The sequence below is a fragment of the Taudactylus pleione genome, unplaced genomic scaffold (assembly GCF_031769625.1).
Source record: "Taudactylus pleione unplaced genomic scaffold, aTauple2 ptg000256l, whole genome shotgun sequence".
In the NCBI taxonomy this organism is placed as follows: Eukaryota; Metazoa; Chordata; class Amphibia; order Anura; family Myobatrachidae; genus Taudactylus; species Taudactylus pleione.
In genome coordinates, this window is record NW_028284658.1 from 21,975,261 (window position 1) to 21,999,156 (window position 23,896).

Genomic DNA, 23,896 nt, shown 5'->3' on the forward strand with positions numbered 1-23,896 from the left:
TAATGCATGTACTGTAAGGCTTTTCCCCAATATTTTGCGCATGCTCATTTGCAAATAATTGCTCAACTACTTGCTTATGATTTGCGTGCACCCCTGAATCAAGCATTCAGGCTGTTTAATTATAGTTAAATAATTTGTACATCCATTTCCACCATGACATGCCACACTTATTTAATATAAAAACAAATGTCCATGTCTCACTGAGTTAAGGTGGGTACACACTGGAAAGATATATCAGCAGATGATGGTCGTTCATACACCTTGACCAACCATCACTGCCTCTGGCCATGGGTCCCGCCGGCCTCAGTAGCAAGTATATGGGTGGTCGGATGACCACCGGTGCACACAGAACGATGTGTAAATATATCTGCCATCAGCTGTGCTGCACAAAGCAATGTGTCTGTGAATGACGTCAATCACAGACATATCGTCTGTATACACTGGCCGGATGTGCACACAATATATCGGCCATTCAATTGAACAGCCGATATGTCGGCCAGTGTGTACCCAGCATCACTTAATACTTAAGGACACTATTTTCACATTTGTAAGTCTGGAAATTATGTGTCTACTTTGATTCTACATTTGCCCAATAGTGTTGAAAGTTAAACTTTGACACAAGACAAGAAAGAAGATTAGATATACTAATTCCCAATAATCTCAAAATCCTATTATTGACTGGTGTAGCAGATAAAGCCAAAGGATATCATAGCACATCAACAGGACTTCAATAAACAAGTCCATAGCTGAGTGCAGGGGAACAACATAGCAATCAATGATGTTATCTGATCAGTAAATGGTAAAAAAAGGAAGATTGTGGACAAAACTAAAAATGATGCTGAAAAAATCCAATGGGGAAACATTTGTTTGATGTCTCTTGTTTGAAGAGTAGGGGAGGGAGGTGTTTATGAAATACTACTGTATAAAGCTGAGGGTAGAAGTACTTTGGTTCACTACAGATAGAAAACACTGTGTGCTAGGGATAGATTTGCAGAATGGAGGTGGGCATGGATACTCTTCATGCTATGGGAGTCTATACAGTCAAACATCTTCAGGAGAATTTTATGAGTTCTGAAGACTGGTTTATTTTTGTCTCACATGCGGCCGACCTCAGAAGCACATTCTACATCTTCTTCCCCATATGGTTCCACTTGTGCGAGTCTGTTGGAATCAAACTTATATGGGTGGCTGTGGTTGGTGATTGGCTGAACCTTGTCTTTAAGTGGTAAGTAGTCCAAAAAAAATCAGTATTTACATATCATTATCTGTATCAGAGATAATGATAGTATTAACATTCTCCACATAACTTTTAACATTTCCATTGAGCCTATCATTAATGCCAGTTGTTTTTGCTGTTATTATTATTATTATTATTAATATTATTATTATTTTTATTATTATTACAGGTTGAGTCTCCCATATCCAAAATGCTTGGGACCAGGGGTATTTTGGATATCGGAATATTCCGTATTTTGGAATAATTGCATACCATATTAAAATGTCTTAGGTATAGGGCCCAAATCTAAATACAGAATGCATTTATGATTTATATACACCTTATATACATAGCCTGAAGGTAATTTTATACAATATTTTCAATAATTTTGTGGCTCAAACAAAGTTTGTGTACATACATGAAATTTATTTATGTGTCATATACACCTCATACACACAGCCTATAGGTCATTTTATACTTTATTTTTAATTATTTTGTGCCTTAAACAAAGTTTGTGTGCATTGAACCATCAAAAATCAAAGTTTTCACTATCTCAGTCATGCTAAAAATATTCCGTATTTCGGAATATTCCGTATTTCGGAATATTTGGATATGGGATACTCAACCTGTATTATTATTATTATCCAGTATTTATATAGCACAATATTTTTAGTAATATTTTACTGTATTGGCAATGTGAGCTTACAATCTACATGATAATGAAGCATGTGAAACTTGTAGACTATTTAGATGGTAGCTTCCAACCCAGGAGACCCTGCAGGAGAGACAAGTATTAGAGTGTTTGGCATAGTGCTGGTTAATCCATTAACCAGCACTATGCCAAATACTAACTCTAACTCTAAATAACCACAGAATAACCGATTAATGTTCTAAACCTAAACACAGTCTCAATATTAACAATACCATCTTACTACTGAACTCACTTGGTGAACAAAATAAAGACAATTAAATGTAAAGTACATGCAAGAATTAAATATAAATTACATACAAAATGTTGGCAACTTTATATCCTAAGGTTGGCATCCCACAGAAGAGTAGCATTCATAAGCTGAATCACTCCTGCATTAACACAGTGGTGTGGAAAGGAAATGTTCCTTGCTTGTCACATGAGAGCACTTCAGTTCTGCTGATATTGCATGAATTCTTGTGTCACAGGGGAACAGAGATACGATATAATTAGACATTGTAGTGCCCCGGTGAGATAGAACACTTTCCCCCTACAGTTTGGAGAAGGCAATAGTCGGGTTAACCCTACATCACACATTGGGTTGATCCTGAGTTCGGACGCAAATAACAAGTATTGGCATACGGCATATGCACAGATGCAAATGTATGCATTCTTACATATCTCCATATGGAACTTTGCTGATCTATCTTTCCATGAAAAGGGCGTTTCAGGGCGGAACTGGTGACGATGTGATTGCGCAGCACTTTTCTGTCTTGTGGGAGTGTCATGAGACTGTCATGAAAGTGTTGTGGGCATATAGCTGAGTTCCGTGCTATTCTGAGTGTGGGGTAACATGGGGTTGGTACAAGTGGGTTGGTACAAGTGCCGGTACTACTGTAATGATGACGGCTGCAGCTTGACAGAAGAACAGTGAGTGGAGCGTCTTCCCATTTAAAATTGCGCGGAACCTTGCATTAGCGTTATGGAAACTGGCATTAGCATCAGGTAGTAAATCAGGCTCCGGCGACTGCCCGCAAATACTGCCACTTTGTGCCCATCTCAGAATCAGCCCCATTGTGAGATGCTATGAACCAGGCTTGCTCAGCCCTAATAGTAAATAATATAAATCATAGTCACACTAAATAAAAAGCAATTAATCTATGCCACATGCCACATGCCACATGTACTGCTCTCTTATTTTGTCAAAATAAAGCAGATTGTGTCATTGGAGAAAAAAAAATATAAGAAAAAAAAAATACTGCTGCACCTGAGCTATACTTATCTGTCCCTGTGGTACTGGCTCGGGGTGGTAAAGTTAAGTTACCGTTCGCTGTGCCAGTCTCTGCATAAATGCGCATTTGTGGGCAGGCACCTCAACTGTGAGCATAAAATTTCATTTTTCTGTTAAAGAAAAACAGCCCACCGTGCAAATTCCAAGTTTTAACAATGCAATTATTATGCAATTTAACACACATATTACACAATGCAATATCTGTTTGCACACAATACACGTAATATCTGTTTGGTTAGAAAATTGTGTGGATTATTATTTATTTATTACCAGTTATTTATATAGCGCACACATATTCCGCTGCGCTTTACAGAGAATATTTGGCCATTCACATCAGTTCCTATACATTCTATATTCCCTATCACATGCACACATACATACACACAGGTTAATTTGTGTTGGGAGCCAATTAACCTACCAGTATATTTTTGGAGTTTGGGAGGAAACCAAAGTACCCGCGGGAAACACACACAAGCACAGGGAGAATATACAAACTCCACACAGTTAGGGCCATGGTGGGAATTGAACCCATGACCTAATTACTGTGAGGTAGTAACGCTACCATTACACCGTCTGTGCTGCCCTGTGCTGTGAAAGTCTTCAAATGCCTGTAAAAAAAAAAAGACTACTTTGTTGTGGTTTTTTTCATTAAATTACAATTGGGAATGTGGGAATTTAGTTTAACAAGAATTACCTATCAGCATAGGATTTTCCATTGTTTTATTGACCTCAAAACTGAACGTAATTAAATGTACAACCCAAGACAACTTGTTGACATAGATCTGGCTACAATTGTATCCTACATAGGAGGTGCAAAAGGGATTCAATAAAAAAGTATAATTGTGTGTTTGTGCAAAGTTGTAACTATCATGAGATACATGGGGTCTTCACCGGTAGCATATGCGCCAGGATTACATCATGCATTATTATTATTATTATTATCCTTTATTTATATGGCGCCACAAAGGTGCCACAGTGCCTTACACACTACATAAATGAGCACACAAGAAAAACAGTTAATAGTTATACAAAACAATGCAGGACAAGGACATGGTTTATACACATTGCTGCATAACACAGGCAGCAGGGCCTCAGCAACTAAGTGTTAGGTGCCAACTGGGGAGTTAGAAGTACATAATAGTATAAGTAGGGGAAGGAAAAGCATGTGAGGGACGAGGGCCCTGCTCTTGAGAGCTTACATTCTAAAGAGCAGGGGCAAACTGACAGGGGCGACACAGATGGGGTAGATAGTGAGGAAGGAGCATGGAGCAGTGAGTTAGTATAGATGCTGCGGAATGTGTGTTTTTAAGATGACCTTATGTTATGTCAAAATTAAGTCCTTCGTTCATCTAACTCTATAAAAAAATTGATTTTATTTATGTGCTATGTACATGAGAAATGTACTAAATAAAGTTACACTTCAACTTTAGTCTGTTGCATTATAGCATTTAAATACATCCAGCTAAAAATGCAAATATTATGGGACTGTCCCGCCATCTTAATAGTGAATGGCCATGCTCCTGTGAGTGAGTACTTCTCACAGGCTAGAGCCACCCACAAAGCATGTGTCACATACACTTATAACATGCTTTTTCTAGTTATTTTGCTTGCAAAAAAATGCATTTTCAAAAAAGTTTTCAATAAAAAACCGTCTGTAGTACATCTATTTCCCATACAGCAGTTTTTCTTTTGCATAAACATGGACACCAATAAATTCACAAGCAACAAAGAAAACTCCCACCAGCATCAGTGGTGGATTTGCAATCAGCCACTCACAAGTACTTTGCTAGTGCTGGTGACCAACATCATCGCCCTCGTCCACCCGTAAATACACTCAGTAGTCACTTTCTAATATTACCGATTATTCCTTTAACCCCAGATCATGCTGAATTCTTTGTGGTTTGGATTTACCAAGGTACTGGGAACATCCCAGTGATGGCTGACGATAGCATCTCGCAGATTGCACATTTATGCTTAGAATCTTTATTCCACCACTTCACAGGGATGCTCTATTGGATTGAGATTCCAAGGGGTCTATTTACTAAGCTGTGTTAGGAGATAAAGTGAACGGTGATAAGGTTCCAGCCAATCAGCTCCTAACTGCCATGTCACAGGCTGTGTTTGAAAAATGGCAGTTAGGAACTGATTGGCTGGTACCTTATCACCGATCACTTTATCTCCTAACACTGCTTAGTAAATAGATCCCTTGGAGACTGTGGAGGCCATTGGCGCACACTGATCTTATTGTCATGTTCACAGAAATCGCTTCAGATGCATTGTACTTTGTAAATTTGTGCATTATCCTGCTGATAGGTGTTAATAGAATAAGGGAAAACTCAGGCTATATTATTTAAACAATGCTCAATAGTAAGAAGCCTAATGCGTACCAAGAACATCATTACACCACCACCACAGGAGTGAACCATTGTTACAATGCAGTATGGATTAATGGTGGTGTTGATGCCAAATACTGACCCTATCATCTGCTTGTCACAGCAAAAATCAAGATTTGTTAGACCAGTCACCATGTTTCCAATCTTTAACTGTCTTGTTTTGGTGAGCCTGTGTTTCTTTGTAGCCTCAGTTTCCTGTTCTTAATTGTCAGAAGTGGTACCTTCAAAGATCAACATGGTGTGCATTCAGAGATGCTCCTCTGCGCGCACTGTTGTAGTGTATAGTTACTTAAATTACTGTCACCAACCTCAACCAGTCTGGCCTTCTCTTTTGATTATCTCATTAACAAGACACATTTGCCCACTAAACTTCTGCTCATTGGATGGTTTTTGTATTGAACACCATTCTCTGTAAACTCTAAAGACCATTGTGTTTTAAAGTCCCAAGAGATTAGCAGTTTCAGAGATATTAAAAACCTACCCATAAGGTGGAGATGTTGTCAGCATCCTGACAGTCAGGATGCCAACGTTCACAATCCCGACAGCGGCATCCCAACTGTCAGATTGCGGAGGTAAGTATTGGGGTCAGAGGAAGGGTTAGGGTTAGGCTGTGGGAGGGGAGGGTTAGGGTTAGGCTGCAGGAGGAGTGGGTTATGGTCAGCGGCGGCTTCTACCCTCTTAGATGAAGGGGGCTGCCACCGCTGAGAATCACTCACCCTTTGCGCAGGTCCCGGCCCCTGTCAGATCGATTAAGCAGCAGGCGCCGGACCAGGCCATGGCCTGGCCTAGTCCCGGCGCCTGCTGCGTAATCAATCTGACAGGTGCCGGGATCTCCGCATGCGCGGTAGCGGCGGGGCGGCGCTCCGCGCATGCCCATGTCACCAGCTTCCAAAATAGCCATCGTATGCAGACCCAAGGAGCCAGTTAGGGTTGGCGGAAAAGCAGAGAAGCGGCTTCCTACTGCAAGCCACTCTCTGCTAATAGCAGCCCGGACTGGCAGTCCCAGGGGGAGGAGACACCTCCCCCTGAGACTGCCTGTTGTATATGTGACTGGCAGGTGGTGCTTCCAATAGGAAGCCACTGTCAGTCACAGTGTAGCCAGTGCAGTCACGGACTACACTGACTACACTGAGGTGGCGGATTTTACTGGGGGGGGGGCTGCAGCCTCGCGGCCCCTAGGCAAAATCCGCCACTGGTTATGGTTAGGGTTTGGGTAAAGGTTTATAACACTTACAGAAATATGGATTCTGACTGGTGGGAAGCTGCTGTCAGTATTCTGACCGTCTGGATCCCTTATCCACCCCTATAAGGTGCCAACAGTGATTGCAAGTTCAAAGTTAATTAGGTCACATTTATTTTGCATTCTGGTACTATATTTGGTCTGAACAAAAGCTGAACCTCTTGACAATTTTATGCATTGAGTTTTTCACAGACTTGATGTATCCATGTGCTAGTCTGCATCAATCATCACCTACAGCACTGCAGCTGCCAGGATTCTGTTGGCACACTAGCCACATACAGTATGCGGGGAGAAGGGAGGCATTGCCGGGCAGTGTCATGCAGCTGAAGAGCTGCTGTCTGACCAGACTTTATCATTGAATAAGAGAGAGACTGACTGTTGAACCTGGAAATTCTGCCTTGAGCCCTGCATACATAGTTGGCACCCACGGTTAGTGACTTCTTCACTCACTTGTTAACGTTTAATGCAATGTCTTCTTGTGAGCCAGCGAACAGACTCTGGGCCTGATTCAGACCCGGTAGCAAGCGCTGAGCACTCGCAACCAAGTGGTGACCCAGAGCGCATGCGCACAACGGAGCCGGATAGCGACAGGCACTCCGTTGCTCCGGGTCTCATACCAAAGGGGGCGTGCTGTCGATGTTGAGTGACAGCACACGCCCTTTGGTGGGCAGGCCAGGGGAGTGGCTGCCCAAACGGAGGCGTTCCCATGCGAACGCCTCCGTTTGGGGGCGGCCCCACTGACATCACGAGTGATGTCAGTGGGAGAGATTTCGGCTCTGTTTGAGCCGAAATCTCTCTGGGGCTTGCGGCAACGAGACCCTACCACAAGGGTCTCGTTGCAAGCCCGATGGTCGCGATGGTCTTGACCATCGTGACCATCTTCCTGGCTGCTCGCTATAGCTGTGGGTGGTCACCCACAGCTATGCGAGCGGCCAGGAGGCCATTCTAAAAAAAATAAATAGCTCGGCCCTGATTCAGAGCGAGTGCTCTCTCAGAGCGTCCGGCTCTGAATCAGGGCCTCTGACCCTAGAATGAAAGTGGGTCATAATAGTGTTGATTAATATGCTACCTATAGTTTACAACTAAACATGTCCTGCTATTATAACATTAATTTCATATGTATTATGTATTTCATGTATTATCACAGTCACTGATGCTCTATGTATTATATGGTATGCAGTCAGGATGCCGATGGTCTAAATCCCGACCATCGGCATCCCGACTTTCTAATTCCGGCAAGTGTCTAATGACAGGCGTCGAAATCCCGATACCTGTCATTAGAGGTTAGGGTTAGGCTAGGGGAAGGGGGGGTTAGGGTTAGGCACCCCCAGGGGGAGGTTAGGGTTAGGCACCCCTCCGGGAGACTTAGGTTTAGGCAGCGGGGAAGGGGGGTTAGGTTTATGCACTTAGAGGGGGGTTAGGGTTAGGCACTTGGGGGGGGAGGTTAGATTTAGGCACCCCTAAGGGAGGGTTAGGGTTAGGGGGGGTTAGGTTAGTTTAGTACTCACCTTACCTGCTGTCGGGATCTTCACCTCTGGCGGGCTTCCGCTGATGGGATTTGCAGCCGGCGGTAAATCATACCAATCCCATATGGCAGTCACTTATTGCCTCTGTATTTTATGAAGGTCACTGATGCTCTCTTTATTATATTGCAGTCACAACCACTCTACAATTGTATGGAAGTCATTGATGCTCTCTGTATTAAATGGCAGTCACTGAATAGGTTGGAGCTGCCTTGGCTTTCTGCCTGTATGGAGGCATCAGGACTAGTTTTGGTTTTGGATCTGGATTCATCGTCGTGTTTTGGTTTTGGTTTTGCAAAACCACCCTCAAGTATTTTGGTTTTAGATCTGTTTTTTCTTTTTTTTTTTAAACAATAGATAAAACGTTTTTAAAAACAGCTAAAATCATGTCATTTTTGCAATTCAAACCCCGAAATTCAATTTAAAAGTCTGAATTCTGAACTACGGGTCAGATCAGAACCGCAACTTGGATCTGTCCGGATCCCTTCAGAAGATCAGAACCAGGAATCGGATATGTCCAGATTCCCTAAATTCGGGTGGATTGAGATTTCTGGAGAGCCTAACTGCACATATCTAATGAGTACTGACCCTTACATAAAAAGGGTGGTGCAGGCAATGATGAGATGTCTATGTGACGAGCACCCTGGTGCTACCTATTACTGCTGGCTCTGCTGATCTGCCTGTGGAGCTCTTACTTGGTTACTGTCTACTGCACACTAAAATTAAGATATAAATCCAGGACAAGCCGTAATTTATTGTACAATTGCAAATCTACAGTTCTTTCTAGTGTCTAATGTCAGAAAACTTTCATTCTATGCAACATTGATGTAGCTGCATTACAGAAGGGATATAATTGAAATAAAACTACATGATTACGTTGCTATCTTTTTGAAGAGGTTGTAAACTTTTCAACAATTCCTGTTAAATAAATCATTCCCCTTATAAGAAATTGGAGTCCACCGTCTCTGGGCGTTGGCAGTCTCACATTCCATAGAGCTCTATGGAAGACCTATAGATAATGTGAAGAGATGCAACCTGCTCCTCAATTTCAGGTAACAGGTTTGATTTCCAATAGGAGAGGAGAACCCCTACTTTTTTGTACAGAGGGAATAATGGGCCTGATTCAGAGGACACCAACATGCCCACCAACGATAGACACCCCTCCAGTCACTACCCAGGAACTCTTATCAGAAATATATGAATCTTCATGCAATTCTGATCTTCGTCTCCTGGTGGTAACCATAGATTTTGAGGCCCCTATCATGCCACAAACCTGCAGCAAATAAGACTAGAATCCGCTGTCAATCTGCGGCAGATTTAAAGTACTGCGCAGGTCATACTGAAATGTGTAGTCTTTGTTGTTTTAAAAATAGTTAAACTCTGTAAAATTAAAGAAAAAAAACAGTGTGGGGGTACCCCCACATAATGATACCCAGCCCCGAGCCTCTGAGTCTAGGCATGGGAACTGACCAATCAATGCTGTCCCATTCATTCCTATGGAGAGTGTCCTCGAGTGACCTTTCATTCACAATGGGAGCAGTGGTGGCCTTTTTTTTTATTTTTCCAAGATATGGGATGCTACAGGGAATGAAGAGGACATGATCCCCTTTGTTTATGAGTAATACATGGATAAATGAGGATTGAGTCGGGGGGTGTTTATTAAATAATTAATTACAACTGTCGGTATGTGAGCTTTGTCTTTTGCTTTCGTTTTTTTTTTACAGGTCATGTACAGTTGCCAGCGGGCCCTTGATGTCCGGGCATGCTGGCATTTGTGGTTCAACAAGTGCCATCATGCCCAGGCAGGCTTGCTGAGACTTGTAGTCTGCCAGTAAAGGACAATATTGCTGGTTGTCCTTGGGGAGGGACTTCATTTTTGGGGGGTTACCACTTCCCTATGGATTTCAGCTATGAGCTGATCAGTTGGGCTGGTCGCCTTTATGGAAGGGAGACCCCACACTCAGTGACGTCACTAGGGGGTGCGAACCGCACCAGGTGTCACCTTTCCAAATGCTGGCTTCTCCTCTTGGACAGGGAGCCGGGACTTGCACACTAACATCAGCGCCCAGCTCCCGGTCACTGAGTAGGAGCAGTGAAAGGAGAGTTTAGGGGGGCAGCCCGGCATCTCCTGGAGTGCTAGGAATGCCCCCAGAGCGATAAAAGGGGGGGGGGCAGGGAGGCCGGTTCATATATGAACCTGAGGGCTCATGTAGGCATTATGCAGAGGTGCAGCATTATATAGTGCTGGAAATTTGGTGTGTTTTGATCTGGGATGTGCGGAAAAGGTAGACAGGGAAGGCAGTGCCTCACTTGTCATGCACATTCTAGAGTTTTGACTATACAAAACGATTAGAATAATACTACAAATATATTTATAATATTTTCTTTACATTTTTCTTATAACTTTTATAGTAAAAACTCTGGAGTGAAGTATGACAGGAAAGGCTCTGCCTCATCTGATTTCACATCACTGGGGGGAGATGCAGCAAGACCACACCCCATCCCAGCGAGGTCACACCACCATTTTGGGCGTGCGCATCTAAGGTTCGTGTAGGGGTCTGACTTAGCGCACTGGGTGTCACCGACCCCAGTGCTTCCATTGTCTGCACTGTGTCCCCCCTGCTATAGCGTCAGCAGCCCTGTCTGGTTCAGCTAAGTGCTAGTTATTTGAAAACAGGGGTGACCCACACCATTTCTCCTCCTATTTTAATACAAGCCTATGCTGGTCGTCATTTTGGGGGGACCCCACATCGTGTTTTTTTAAAAAACATTTTTCCATTTTTAAACATATTTTCACAACAAAGCCTGCACAGGTCATAGTAATTTGTGCAGTGCTTAACACCAACACGTGTGCCAGAGGCAGGACTATTGTTTGGGTAGGTTTTCCCTTTGATTTTGGTTGGTATCTAACGACAATGCTTAGTAAATCTGTGGTTTCTATTCTTCTAGTTGAAAAATATTGATAGTGAGCCGATGTTCTATTGTGGTCTCTAGTCGGTGATCCCGGCAGATTCTCGGTGGATTTTCCTTTAGTAAATGAGCGGATTGCAAACTTGCCAGTTATGCGCCCAAAAAAACAAAACCGACGTTTAGTAAATATAGTTCTCTGAATACAGCACTGCAGTGACGTATCTATAACGGCTGCAGGCTGTGTCGATGTGTCAAGTAATGATGCCTTGTGTCACCCACCCAGAGTAGGGTCTCACTGGGTGGCCACTGGCGCAATATTTTAAATTTCCGTTACTTTTATCATCTGCTCGGAAGATAGCAATATCTGGAATCAGTGCCAGAGTAGTTACTAACTTCTCTTCAAATGCTGGTGCCATATTTCATAAGCTTGGGGTAGTAAGAGGACTGAGGGGAATATGTACTAAGCTCTGGAAAGTGATAAATTAGAAAGTGATAAACTACTAGCCAATCAGCTCCTAACTATCATGTTACAGGCTGTATTTGAAAAATTACAGTTAGGAGCTGATTGGTTGGTAGTTTATCACTCTCCAGTGTATCACTTTCCAGAGCTTAATACATATGCATTAATACATATGCCCCTGAGTGTCCTAACTGCCTCCACAAAGAGCATAGAACATACTGTATGGCACTGATGTCTACACAGAAGATAGAAAATCTTGTATCAGAATCTTTTCTATCATCTGCACAGGTGCCAGCACCAGATTTCTGTGGATATATATTCATACTTGCCTACTTTTGAAAACTAGTTTCAGGGAGATTGTCGGTGGCTGAGGGGGCGTGTCATGGTCAACCATGGGGGCGTGTCTAGCTCCACCTATGGGCGTGTCTATTATCATTTAGGGGCGTGTCCTGCAGTGGCAGATGAAAACTATAGTACTATAATGGGGGGCATCCACTAGACGATTTTATCCCTGTCCAACCTCTTAACGATTTTCCCTTGAAGTTTCCCTTGAAATATGATCTTCCACTCTGAACAATTTGCAAAGGATTTGCAAAAGATCTGCAAACGATTTGCAAAAGATCTAACAATAAACTATGTTGTTTTAATCTGTAATTGAGAGCTTTCAGCTATAGTGGGCAGACAGTGGTTCATCGTTTGATCGTTCAGCATGAACTATGTGTAAACGATGTGTAAACGATGTGTAAACGATTTGTAAGCAATCAAGTGAAATTGACCTGCATGTTCAGTCGATGGAGGAGACGATCAAACGACCAGCGGGAGCGCGCATCGTACATCGTTAGAAACAATTACTGCACGATTTGCAAACGATGTTCAAACGATGTTTGAACGATTATCGAACGATTTTGTCATTATCGTTCAATCGTTCAACTTTATCGTCTAGTGGATACCCCCCTTAAGAGCAGCATACCACCAGAGCTAGTTTTTGTATGGGTATCATACTACCAAAGGCTGTATAGTCAAATATCATGTGTTAGTTGCGATGTGATTGATGGTTAAGATGTATCTGTATATAATATTATAGCATGGTTTCAATCAGGCTGAAAAATTATAAAAAAAAAAAGTGGCCTCCCTCATTCAGGGCAAGCGCTCGCTTTTTGCGAGCACCCCTGAATGTGGTCCTGAGTCCCCTCGCAGTCATTGATAAATTGTTTAATCAAGCACGTACAATGTGCAAACTAGAGAAGGTGCAGGGCGTGGTCATTGTGGTATGCAGGGTATGGAAATGCTGCCCCCTCTGAGCACTTTTCAAAAAACACTAATCATTGGAATCTATTGTTTGAGGCCATTTTATGGTTAATATCAGGCTTGCCTACCCTCCCTATATTAGCAGGAGGCTCCTGAAAGTACAGCTGCCTGTTAAAAAAAATATATAAATCATATATTGACTTGTTAACCATTAAATGTCCTTAGACAATAGTTGCCAATGATTAGGGCCAGCTGTATTTTTAGTTCCCTTATTGTGAAATATCATATATCCAGATTACAGTCACAGGCAACAACTGAACTCTGAAAGGGCACTCACTAACAGCCATCCATTTATTGGCTGTCAGTGAGGGCACTTTCAATGTGCAGTTATTACCTGTGACAGTCAGCACCCCAACAGCTATATATATATATATATATATATATATATATATATATATATATATATATATATATATATATATATACAGTCAGGTGCATAAATATTGGGACATTGACAGAATTTTCATATTTTGGCCTCTATTCACCACCACAATGGCTTTGAAATGAAACAAACAAGATGTGCTTTAACTGCAGACTTTCAGATTTAATTTGAGGGTAATTACATCCAAATCAGGTGAACAGTGTAGGAATTACAACGGTTTCTATATGTGCCTCCCACTTATTAAGGGGCCAAAAGTAATGGGACAAACTAAACAATCCTAAATCTAACTTTCACTTTTTAATACTTTGTTGCAAATCGTTTGCAGGCAATTACAGCCTGAAGTCTGGAACGCATAGACATCACCAGACGCTGGGTTTCATCCCTGGTGATGCTCTGCCAGGCCTCTACTACAAATGTCTTCAGTTCCTGCTTGTTCTTGGGGCATTTTCCCTTCAGTTTTGTCTTCATCAAGTGAAATGCATGCTCAATCGGATTCAGGTCAGGGGATTGACTTGCCATTGCATAACATTCCACTTTTTAGCCTTAAAAAACTCTTTGGTTGCTTTTGCAGTATGCTTCGGGTCATTGTCCATCTGCACTGTGAAGCGCCGTCCAATGAGTTCTGAAGCATTTGACTGAATATGAGCATATAATATTGCCCGAAACACTTCAGAATTCATTCTGCTGCTTTTGTCAGCAGTCACATCATCAATAAATACAAGGGAACCAGTTCCATTGGCAGCCATACATGTCCACGCCATGACACTACCACCACCATGCTTCACTGATGAGGTGGTATGTTTTGGATCATGAGCAGTTCCTTTCCTTCTCCATACTCTTCTCTTCCCATCACTCTGGTACAAGTTGATCTTTGTCTTATCTGTCCATAGGATGTTGTTCCAGAACTGTAATGGCTTTTTTAGATGTTGTTTTGCAAACTCTAATCTTGTCTTCCTGTTTTTGTGGCTCACCAATGGTTTACATCTTGTGGTGAACCCTCTATATTCACTCTTGTGAAGTCTTCTCTTGATTGTTGACTTTGACACATATACACCTACCTCCTGGAGAGTGTTCTTGATTTGGCCAACTGTTGTGAAGGGGTTTTTCTTCACCAGGGAAATAATTCTTCTGTCATCCACCACAGTTGTTTTCCGTGGTCTTCCGGGTCTTTTGGTGTTGCTGAGCTCTCCGGTGCGTCCTTTCTTTGTAAGATTGTTCCAAATAGTTGATTTGGCCACACCTAATGTTTTTGCTATCTCTCTGATGGGTTTGTTTTGATTTTTCAGCCTAATGATGGCTTGCTTCACTGATAGTGACAGCTCTTTGGATCTCATATTGAGAGTCGACAGCAACTGATTCCAAATGCAAATATCACACCTGTAATCAACTCCAGACCTTTTACCTGCTTAATTGATAATGAAATAATGAGGGTATAGCCCACACCTGTCCATGAAATAGCTTTTGAGTTGATAGTCCCATTACTTTTGGCCCCTTAAAAAGTGGGAGGATCATGTAGAAACCGTTGTAATTCCTACACCGTTCACCTGATTTGGATGTAATTACCCTCAAATTAAATCTGAAAGTCTGCAGTTAAAGCACATCTTGTCTGTTTCATTTCAAAGCCATTGTGGTGGTGAATAGAGGCCAAAACATGAAAATTCTGTCAATTTCCCAATATTTATGCACCTGACTGTATATATATATATATATATATAGACTCATGACGCTTGTGACACAGGTCTCAATGGCCTCTCCTAATTATATTTTGTGAGGCCATCACAGATCACACACCTGTCTCTGCACACAGTGCAGCGCTGCTGACCAGTGAGGCAGCGCTGCTGACTCGCCTCTGATCTGCTCCGCTCTGCCCATTGCCACCACCGCCGCCGTGCCCAAGCACACTCCGTCCATGTGCGCTGATTGCTGACTAGCCGGTCACCGCTACCCACAACCCCGCGGTGGCCGGCCTTTAAGTATCATGACGTCACGCGTAGTGACGTTATGACGTGCCCTTGGCTGACTCCGCCCCCCGACAGTCCGGTTCGCGCATGCGCAGTCCTAGGAGGGTTAAGAAATTGGGAGTTTAGTTAATGTTTGCGGGGGAGCGGGAGGGTTTATTAAAAAATGGGAGACTCCCGCTAAAATCGGGAGGGCAGGCAACCCTGTATATATTGTATACAATATAGTGCACGTAGGACCCTTTATTTCTTAAAACGCCCCTGCAGCACTGGATGGATGTTCATGCAGAGCACATGTGCTTTCACACAGACTGCTGACAGAAAGTATTCATATTTAGATACTGAGTAGAACTAATGGGGCAAACAGAATGTTGTTGTCCATTTACAGAAATAGACATGAACAGTCAGCAAGATCTTCCTCGTTTTCCGCATTATCCTCAAAACCTCTTCATGTGATAAAATAGCAAAAATTAAATGTCAGGAACAAGTTAGTCATATTTCAATATTTTTTTTTTACATTTATATTGCATAGTGTTTTACCTTTAAATGCAGTCTTTTATTTTATTTTAAAAGTGGATCACTGTTTGTGACTACTATCATTGTTTGTAGGTATATACATAGTCAGTCATAACAGGGAAAACTGTATATTCTAGCATGTAGACCTGATTCAATCTTAACTTGTGGTGTGATAGGATTACAATTATATTAACTATGGACAGGATTTCTCTTCTTGGTGGTGCCTCTACCTGAGCAATATCTCTGCAGTCTGTACCTACTAATTAACCCTGTGTCATATGCTTCCTGTTTATACTTGGTTAATAAACTGACTCCTTGACTAAACCAATCTGCTGTGTGTACTCACCTTCAAATGCACACTGCACACTTACTGCATTCAGCACATTATTCAAACTCTGCCAATAGGTTATCGGCCCAGCACACTAACGTGCTTGGCACCAACATGCACAACCCAGACTTTCAATGCGCCCAAACACTGCAATGCGGTGTGAAGATTGGTGATACAGATCTAAGTAAGTACGGAGAATCCCTTATTTACCAGTATGAAACTGTACAGTGCAGGGACCAGCATGAGCTTTGCAAAATTAGCGGATCAGAGAATTATGCTATGGAGATGCAATTAAAGCGGCAAGCTATGGTAGGTTACTAGCAATCTTGGTGATAATCCAACCCCGGATAATGTGGATAGAGCTATGGGGACAATAGGCTTAGCTGTGGAGCAGCATGTATAGTCTATTATTCATCGAAAGACAACTGCACATGATATATAGGTGATTTTACAGATATCTTTCAAAGACAGAGGCCTAATGAGACAATTAACTCAAGGCATATTTTACATGCTGCAAAGCTTCGTGCATGCAAGAACATGAACAAATGTATAACGTGTTATCTATCTCTCAGCAATTGACTTCAGTACACATCCTAATAGATTATAAAGAGTTTGCAATGGTAATGCTGCAAAACCTTACGCCAGAGTCCCACGTTTTAGTAATAGCTTTAAAGTCTAGTGCTACAGAGTTATAAACAGAGATTGTATGGGCCAAGCTACTGCTGTTTCAAGAGAACATGACAGTCTACATCACCTGATTAGCCCTTTACCCAACGGTAGCAATGGTTGCTGTCAGCTGACACTATCCTCCAATGGACTGCTACCTTAGGGTATTTAGCTGGGCTCCAGACAACAGGAAGTTGCCTGTACAACATCGTTACTTCCAGTGCATACTAGCTGTTCCAAGCTCCTTTATTCCAGCGATACTCTCCTAGTGTTTACATGCGGTGTGGGTGTGTACTCAGTATGTTACCCAAGTACTATCTCCGAAGTGTCATCCTCCTGTGCTAGTTCTGCATCTCGAACCACAGTGTATGTACTCAGTACATCATCTGAGTACAATCTCCCAGTGTCATCCTCCTGTGCCAGATCTGCATCTGGGTCCACAGTGTATGTACTCAGTACGTCAATCGAGTACAATCTCCTAGTGTCATCCTCCTCTGCCAGTTCTGCATCTGAAGTCACAGTGTGTGTACTTAGGGCCTGATTCAGACCCGCTCGCAAGCGCATAGTGCTCGCAAGCGGGTCGATGGTTGGCCAGTGCGCACGTGAGCCCCGGAGCTGTCGATGTTGAGGGAGGGGGGGTATCTGGGCAAACTGAGGCATTCCTGCAGGAACGCCTGCCATTTATGGGCGGCCCTACTGACATCACTCATGATGTCAGTAGGTGGACTTCCTGCTCTATTAGAGCAGGAAGTCCACTGGGGCTTGCGGCCATAAGACCCTACCGTAAGGGTCTCGTCGCAAGCTTGATGGTCGCGATGGTCTTGACCATCGCAACCATCACCTGGCCGCTCGCATAAGCTGTGGGTGGTCACCCTCAGCTATGTGAGCGGCCAGAAGGCCGCAACTTAAAAAACAAGCGCCCGCCCTGATTCAGAGCGAGCGCTCGCTTTTTGCGAGCGGCTCTGAATCAGGGCTTTAGTACGTCATCTAAATACAATCTCCTAGTATCATTCTCCTGTGCCAGTTCTGCGTCTGAAGCTACAGTGTTTGTACTTAGTACATCATCCAAGTACAATCTCCTAGTGCCATTCTCCTGTGCCAGCCCTGCATATGGATCAACAGGGTATGTACCCAGTACATCACCCAAGTGCAAAACTTCCAGTATCATTCTCCTTGCTTTCCCTGTGATAGTGTTTTTCCATATCCCACTTGTGCCAGATTCCTGACCACAAGGGCCGCGACCGGCTTGATGGGTGCAGCTTAAACCCAAATCCCGCTTAGAGGGGTCACTGGTGAACACCTCCCAGTAAGTTAAACTCTTTGGTCAGGTCTAGCCAACATCCGGTACTTGTGGATGAGGATCGCATATATCCAGGCCTCTCGCCTTCTATTCTTTTCTCAACCTGGGTCCACGACTTCCAATACTTCTACAGAGGACCACCACAGCCAGAACGTGACAAGAGTGCAGAATGAGTCATTTATATGGTACCTTATAACCGTGACAGCAGAAATGAGTCAGCACTGAATGTAGAAGACAGCCACTACAAGGACTGCTGGACTATGGACTCAGGGCCTGATTCTGACCCGCTCGCGAGCGCTGTACGCTCGCAAGCGGGTCGATGGTGCCTAAGTGCACATGCGCACGATGGAGGGAGCTCCGTCGTGCGCATGCACGAGACCCGGCGAGCAACGGGGAATCCGTCGCTCGGGGTCTCGCACCAAAGGTGGCGTGCTGTCGATGGTGAGTGACGTCTGAGTCCGGCCCCACTGACTGGTCGCGATGGTCAACGCAATGGTCTTGACCATCGCGACCATCATCATGGACGCTCGCTATAGCTGTGGGTGGCAACCCACAGCTATGCGAGCGTCCAAGAGGCCCCTCCATTTTTAGGTAGGAGGACACTGATTCAGAGCGTCCGGCTCTGAATCAGGCCCTCAGGTGCCACAAGACACTTTAACTGCAAAGAGAGTTAGTTCAAGTCACTAAAGCTATGTGAAACTGTGAATACCAGGAGAATAGGATACAAATGACCTGATTCAGAGTTGTACAGTATTGTACAGCCTCTGTGACTTTGGGCCTGATTCAGCAAGGAACTCATGCTAGCAGATGCACGCACCCAGCTGCTGTGAGAATATGCTACTCAATGCATACGCACGGAGACCGCAGCACAAGATGCAGATGCTTAGCCCCATATTAACCCGCTCATCTCCCATTACTCAAAGCCTGATCATTACGCAAGATAGTGTAAACATTGGTAATATCGAGAACCATCGACCAAATTTGCATAATAGTGGTTGACCAGACCTTGCGCAGGATCTTGGCAACTTCCTGTGTGCACGTAGTCTCATCACTGCGTGCATCGTCACACTGGCTTCATTGTGAACACCCCTAAAATGGCATCCCAAAGCACAGGCATGCCTGCATTCACCTGACCACCCCCCATCACCACCCACATATGGCACTTCCTGTCAATCAATATCAGAAGGGGTCTGCATACACGCTGCGTGTAGTCTGCGTACACTTACCCGATCGCACTGGGTAGTTTGCGCATGCGCAGTGGCTGTACAATAATATGCTGATTGCCACAGGTTACTCAGGATGGCTGTGAAATTCATGTAGCCGGTGCCAGTGCAGCTGCATTGGAAGATGCAAACACTGGCCTTGGCACACCTCAAAATGGGGGCAATACGGTCCCGTTTTGAAAATGCTCCCTGTCGCCGCCCCTTCCCCACCCCCAAACAACCACAGCATGTCAATCATGCTGCAGCTTAGCTTAGATAGCACTGAGACCACCTTCGCAGACACAATTCAGCACATGTACAGTACAGATTCTGCGCATGCTCCGATCCATCGGGTTTGTGTACAACTCTGAATCATGCCCAAGTCCTAAATGCCAAAAAAGTTGGGACAATTACTGTACCCATAAAAAGTAAAGGCAAAACAATTATTACAGACATAGAAGGTGTACTATTTCTGCCTTATCTAGGCACAAATCTAATTGCCCTTAGTGTACTGGAAAATAAGGTATTCATAGGCAATTTGAGAAATGTCAGTGTGTTGTGTACAACCAAAGAAGGACTGTAATTGCGGGAGCAACCCAGTGCCAACAACTGTATATCCTAGACAAAGGGGAATGTTGTGTAATGGCAGCTTATGAATCCAACCAGTTAATGGAGCTATGGCACAGAAAACTTATCCCTTCTTTTTGTTTACCCCTCTTTCGCTGTTTCTCTCTCTGCCTCCATGAATGTGCATCATGTGCCATGCTGAAGTGAGCAAATAGATTATGATGGGAAAATTATTCCATAAATTAGTGGGAAAGGTGGGTTGCCTAGACAATCTGGCTCAGTGTAGGTTACATGCTGGGCATGTTGATCTTCCTTAGTGGTAGAGGGAGCTGTAAGCAGGGGGATGCACATGCACGCCAAAGTCTGGCTCTCCTGCGCATGTCATAGACATACACCTATTCACGATTATATAGTACATGCCTTTTTATTCTGTTTAGGCTATCTAGTGTTTTTCCCTGTCTTGCATGCTTTTTCTCTGTTCTCTCTCTCTGTAGGCAGGATGCATCAAAGTGTAACATTTATTGCAAGAGATATGGAAAGCATTATGTATTCAAGAGGTCTGCCACAAATATCGGAGATATATGCTGTAAATGGGATGTAGTGATGAGACCAGCGGCCGCAATGCCGACAGTGGAATCCCAGCAAGGGATGTAACATAGGATTCGAAATACCGACGCCTATGTTACTTCAGCTGATGGAATGCCATGGATGCCAGCCCTAACTAAAGTAAGTCCAGGGCACCCTTAGCGTTAGCCGCAGGGGGGGTTAGTATTAGGGAGTCTAGCAGGGTTAGCGTTAGGTTTTGGGGGGGATTAGGGTTAGGGACCCGTAGGAGGGAGAGTTAGGCACCACAGGGGGAGGTTAGGTTTAGGCACCTCCCCGGAAGGGTTAGGTTTAGGGTACGGGAAGAGAGGGTGTTAGGTTTAGGCACCCCTGGGGGAGAGGTTAGGGTTAGGCACTAGGAGGGGAGATTAGGGTTAGGCACCAATAAGGGAGGTTAGGGGGGGGACAGGGGAGGGTTAGTATACAGTGTCAGGCATCCGCTGTCGGGATTTGAAGCTGCCGGCATTCCAGTCCCATTCTGCTGTAAATATGCAGCACAGCAGGCTCTATAGAATTCTATGGGGTTGTGATGAGCCCATATGCATACTTGTGCACCATAGGCAACGTCATCTATAGTTGGCATTAACTAAAGGAGCACAATGGTCTCTCTTTGCAAAAACTCCCCAATACATTCTCTAAACATTTCTGAGACCACCCATCTTCCGTGAGCATCAATTGCAACTGCAGCTCTGTGTACATGCGTCTGACTCAGAATCAGCCCCTTGATCTTCTGCCGGCTATTAGATACGACATGAACTTGAAGCAAAGGTCAAATGGGTTGTTCCAGTAATCTTGCCATACTGGTAATCATGGCCTGATTCAGAGTTGGACACAGTTGGCCAATTTGTTTATGTACAGTGCATGCCTCTGAGTCACGCTGCACATGTCTCGTGATGGTTTACCAATGGCGGTCATAGGGAGTATGTGGACACAGAGTCATTGATAGTCAGTGTGCACTTATGGGAGGTAACGGGGGTGGCTAGTCAAAATGTGGGCGTGTTAGCCAGCAACTGAGTTTTTTGCGCAGCTTGGCCCCGATGGACATTCTGAGCAGCCACAGGGTTTCTCAGAAGTTTGATGGTGCGACTATACGATTTGTATGCAAGGGGCAGATAAGAGATCAAGAGCCGTATTCAATTTGAGGCGAAAAGCCGGAATCCGCAGAAATGTTTCGCCGATGACGTAATTTCGCCAGGCGGAAAAGTATCACCGTATTCAATTTGAAAGACTTTCCGTCTAGGCAGAAAGTCAAAGCAATGTAATAGGCGGAAAAGTTTCGCCTATGAATAGCAGGCGGAAAAGAGTGCAGAATTGGGGTTTTGGGGTGCAACATTGCGGGAACCCCTGTGCAGCCTTCAGACAGTCCCCCAAAGGTAAACTGTGTCAAAAAAAAAAAAACACGTAAGAACACCCCAAAAAATCACTTTGAATTTTGGAGCAAAAAAAAAAAATTTGGGGGTACAAAGTTAAAAACTAGTAAACTTGATTCCGGGGGGGGGGGGGGGCAAGTATGTTCCAGGTGTTTTTGTCATTACAGGGGCTTGCGGCGGGAGGATTTTTCAAGATTTTTTAAACTTAACTTTAGCAACTTTAAAGTATGCTGGCCCCCATTTTTAAGTACCCCAAATTTGCTGGGATAAGTTATTTTCTGGAAAAAAAAAAGTCCTGAATACTATTCTGCATCACGTATAGAAAAACGCTATTTAACAACTATCAGCCCATTTAAAAACAACAAATACCTTCAGCAAGCCAAATCGGGGATAACCATAGCTAACCCCCATATCAGAGCATCATTTGGGGGGTGTCAGGCTGATTTCCCCAAATCTGACAGGACTTTCCGCTTGTTTAAGTTTCGCCTGGTCCCGTTTTCGCGTACTTTCAAATTGAATACAGGGATAAGTGGGCACGTGCGGGATACTTTTCCGCCTGCAAAACATGTGATGCAGACGAAAAGTTGGGAGGCGGAAAAGTATTGCGGGTCTGCTCAAATTGAATACGGCTCGGTGACCATCTTTGTACATAGTACAGCGGCTGCGCCATTAGCATAACTTCTCAATACTGCTGTGTACAAGCCACAACCGGATTAGCGTCCATCTCTGAATCAGAACCTACATTATATCACTCAACGTTCCTACATTTTCATCCCCAGTCACCATAAACAGGCTACGACTTATAGTTCCACAGGAAATGGATGATAAAAAACACTCCATTAATCATCTTATCTTCTTAAAGGCAATGTGAAAATAATGCATTAAATTAAATATCTGATTCCACACCATACCTGCCAATCTTCACCCTAACAGCAGTCTCCGTCCACAGTATGTACACACACAAAACCTTTAGTGCTAATCCCCACCATTCCTTTCAATCATTACCCTAGAGGCATTCTCAATCATTATACTCCTATCATAAATAAATCAACTGATGGTTCCTTCCTGTGGTTATTGCTTTCTCCAAGCTCTACAGCCGCTGACTACTCTGTCCGAATGGTAACCTGTGAAACAGCTCCCCTGGGGGACATATATATATATATATATATATATATATATATATCTCTCTCTCTCTCTCTCTCTCTCTCTCTCTCTCATTTATAGGCTCTGACCATTTTTTCTTACTTCCCTGTTCTGGCCAAATGCATCTGGGGATTGTAGTTTACCATCCTGGCTGCACTGTCTGCTAGGGATGGCCATCAATGGCTTATCTAATAATGGGTGATGATTTTAAAACTTTGAACAGAAAACTTCAATGGTTGAATCATCAATGGCCCCCAATTGCACATACACAGACACTAGTCACTGTCTGTTACCGGACCTCCATGTCCATTGCTAACAATCGTTGAAGAGGCTTCAATGGCAATGCTATTTACCATCTGTGTCAGATCATTGATAGTTACTAACCATAGATGGTAAATGGTCATTCCTGCTTTTATCCTCTGGGAGCCTGTTCACTGATAGCATGGCACTGTTGTTTATACAAGTCTCTATATTGCATAGAGCTGCTATATACTAGGGATGTGCGCCGACCCCCGTGTTTTGGTTTTGGCTCTGTATCTCCTTCATGTCTTGGATCTGGATTTGGTTTCGCCAAAACCGCCCCTTGCGTGTTGTGGTTTTCGATCTGCATTTTTTCAGAAATTGATAAAAACTGCTAAAATAACATAATTTGTGCTTTTTTTTGTTCCTACAGTACTATTAACCTCAATAACATTAATTTCCACTCGTTTCCAGTCAATTTTGACCACCTCACAGCTCACAATATTGTTTTCATCTGGTTTAGAGCCAAAATTTGCACCAAGCTAGCTGGCTGACTAAGCTAAGCGACAGCAGTGGGCGGCACAAACACGTG

The 23,896-nt window shown here is 43.6% G+C and overlaps 1 protein-coding gene across 2 annotated transcripts in view; it reads left to right on the forward strand.

The window, feature by feature from the left end:
* Nucleotides 1-995: 995 nt before the first annotated feature.
* LOC148515020 (glucose-6-phosphatase catalytic subunit 1-like) overlaps nucleotides 996-23,896 on the forward strand; it is a 41,740-nt gene continuing 18,839 nt past the window's right edge. For both annotated transcript variants that reach the window (XM_088480841.1, XM_088480842.1), the window contains exon 1: nucleotides 996-1,225. In XM_088480841.1, the coding sequence (XP_088336967.1) occupies nucleotides 996-1,225 (230 nt within the window). The remainder of the gene's footprint in view (nucleotides 1,226-23,896) is intronic.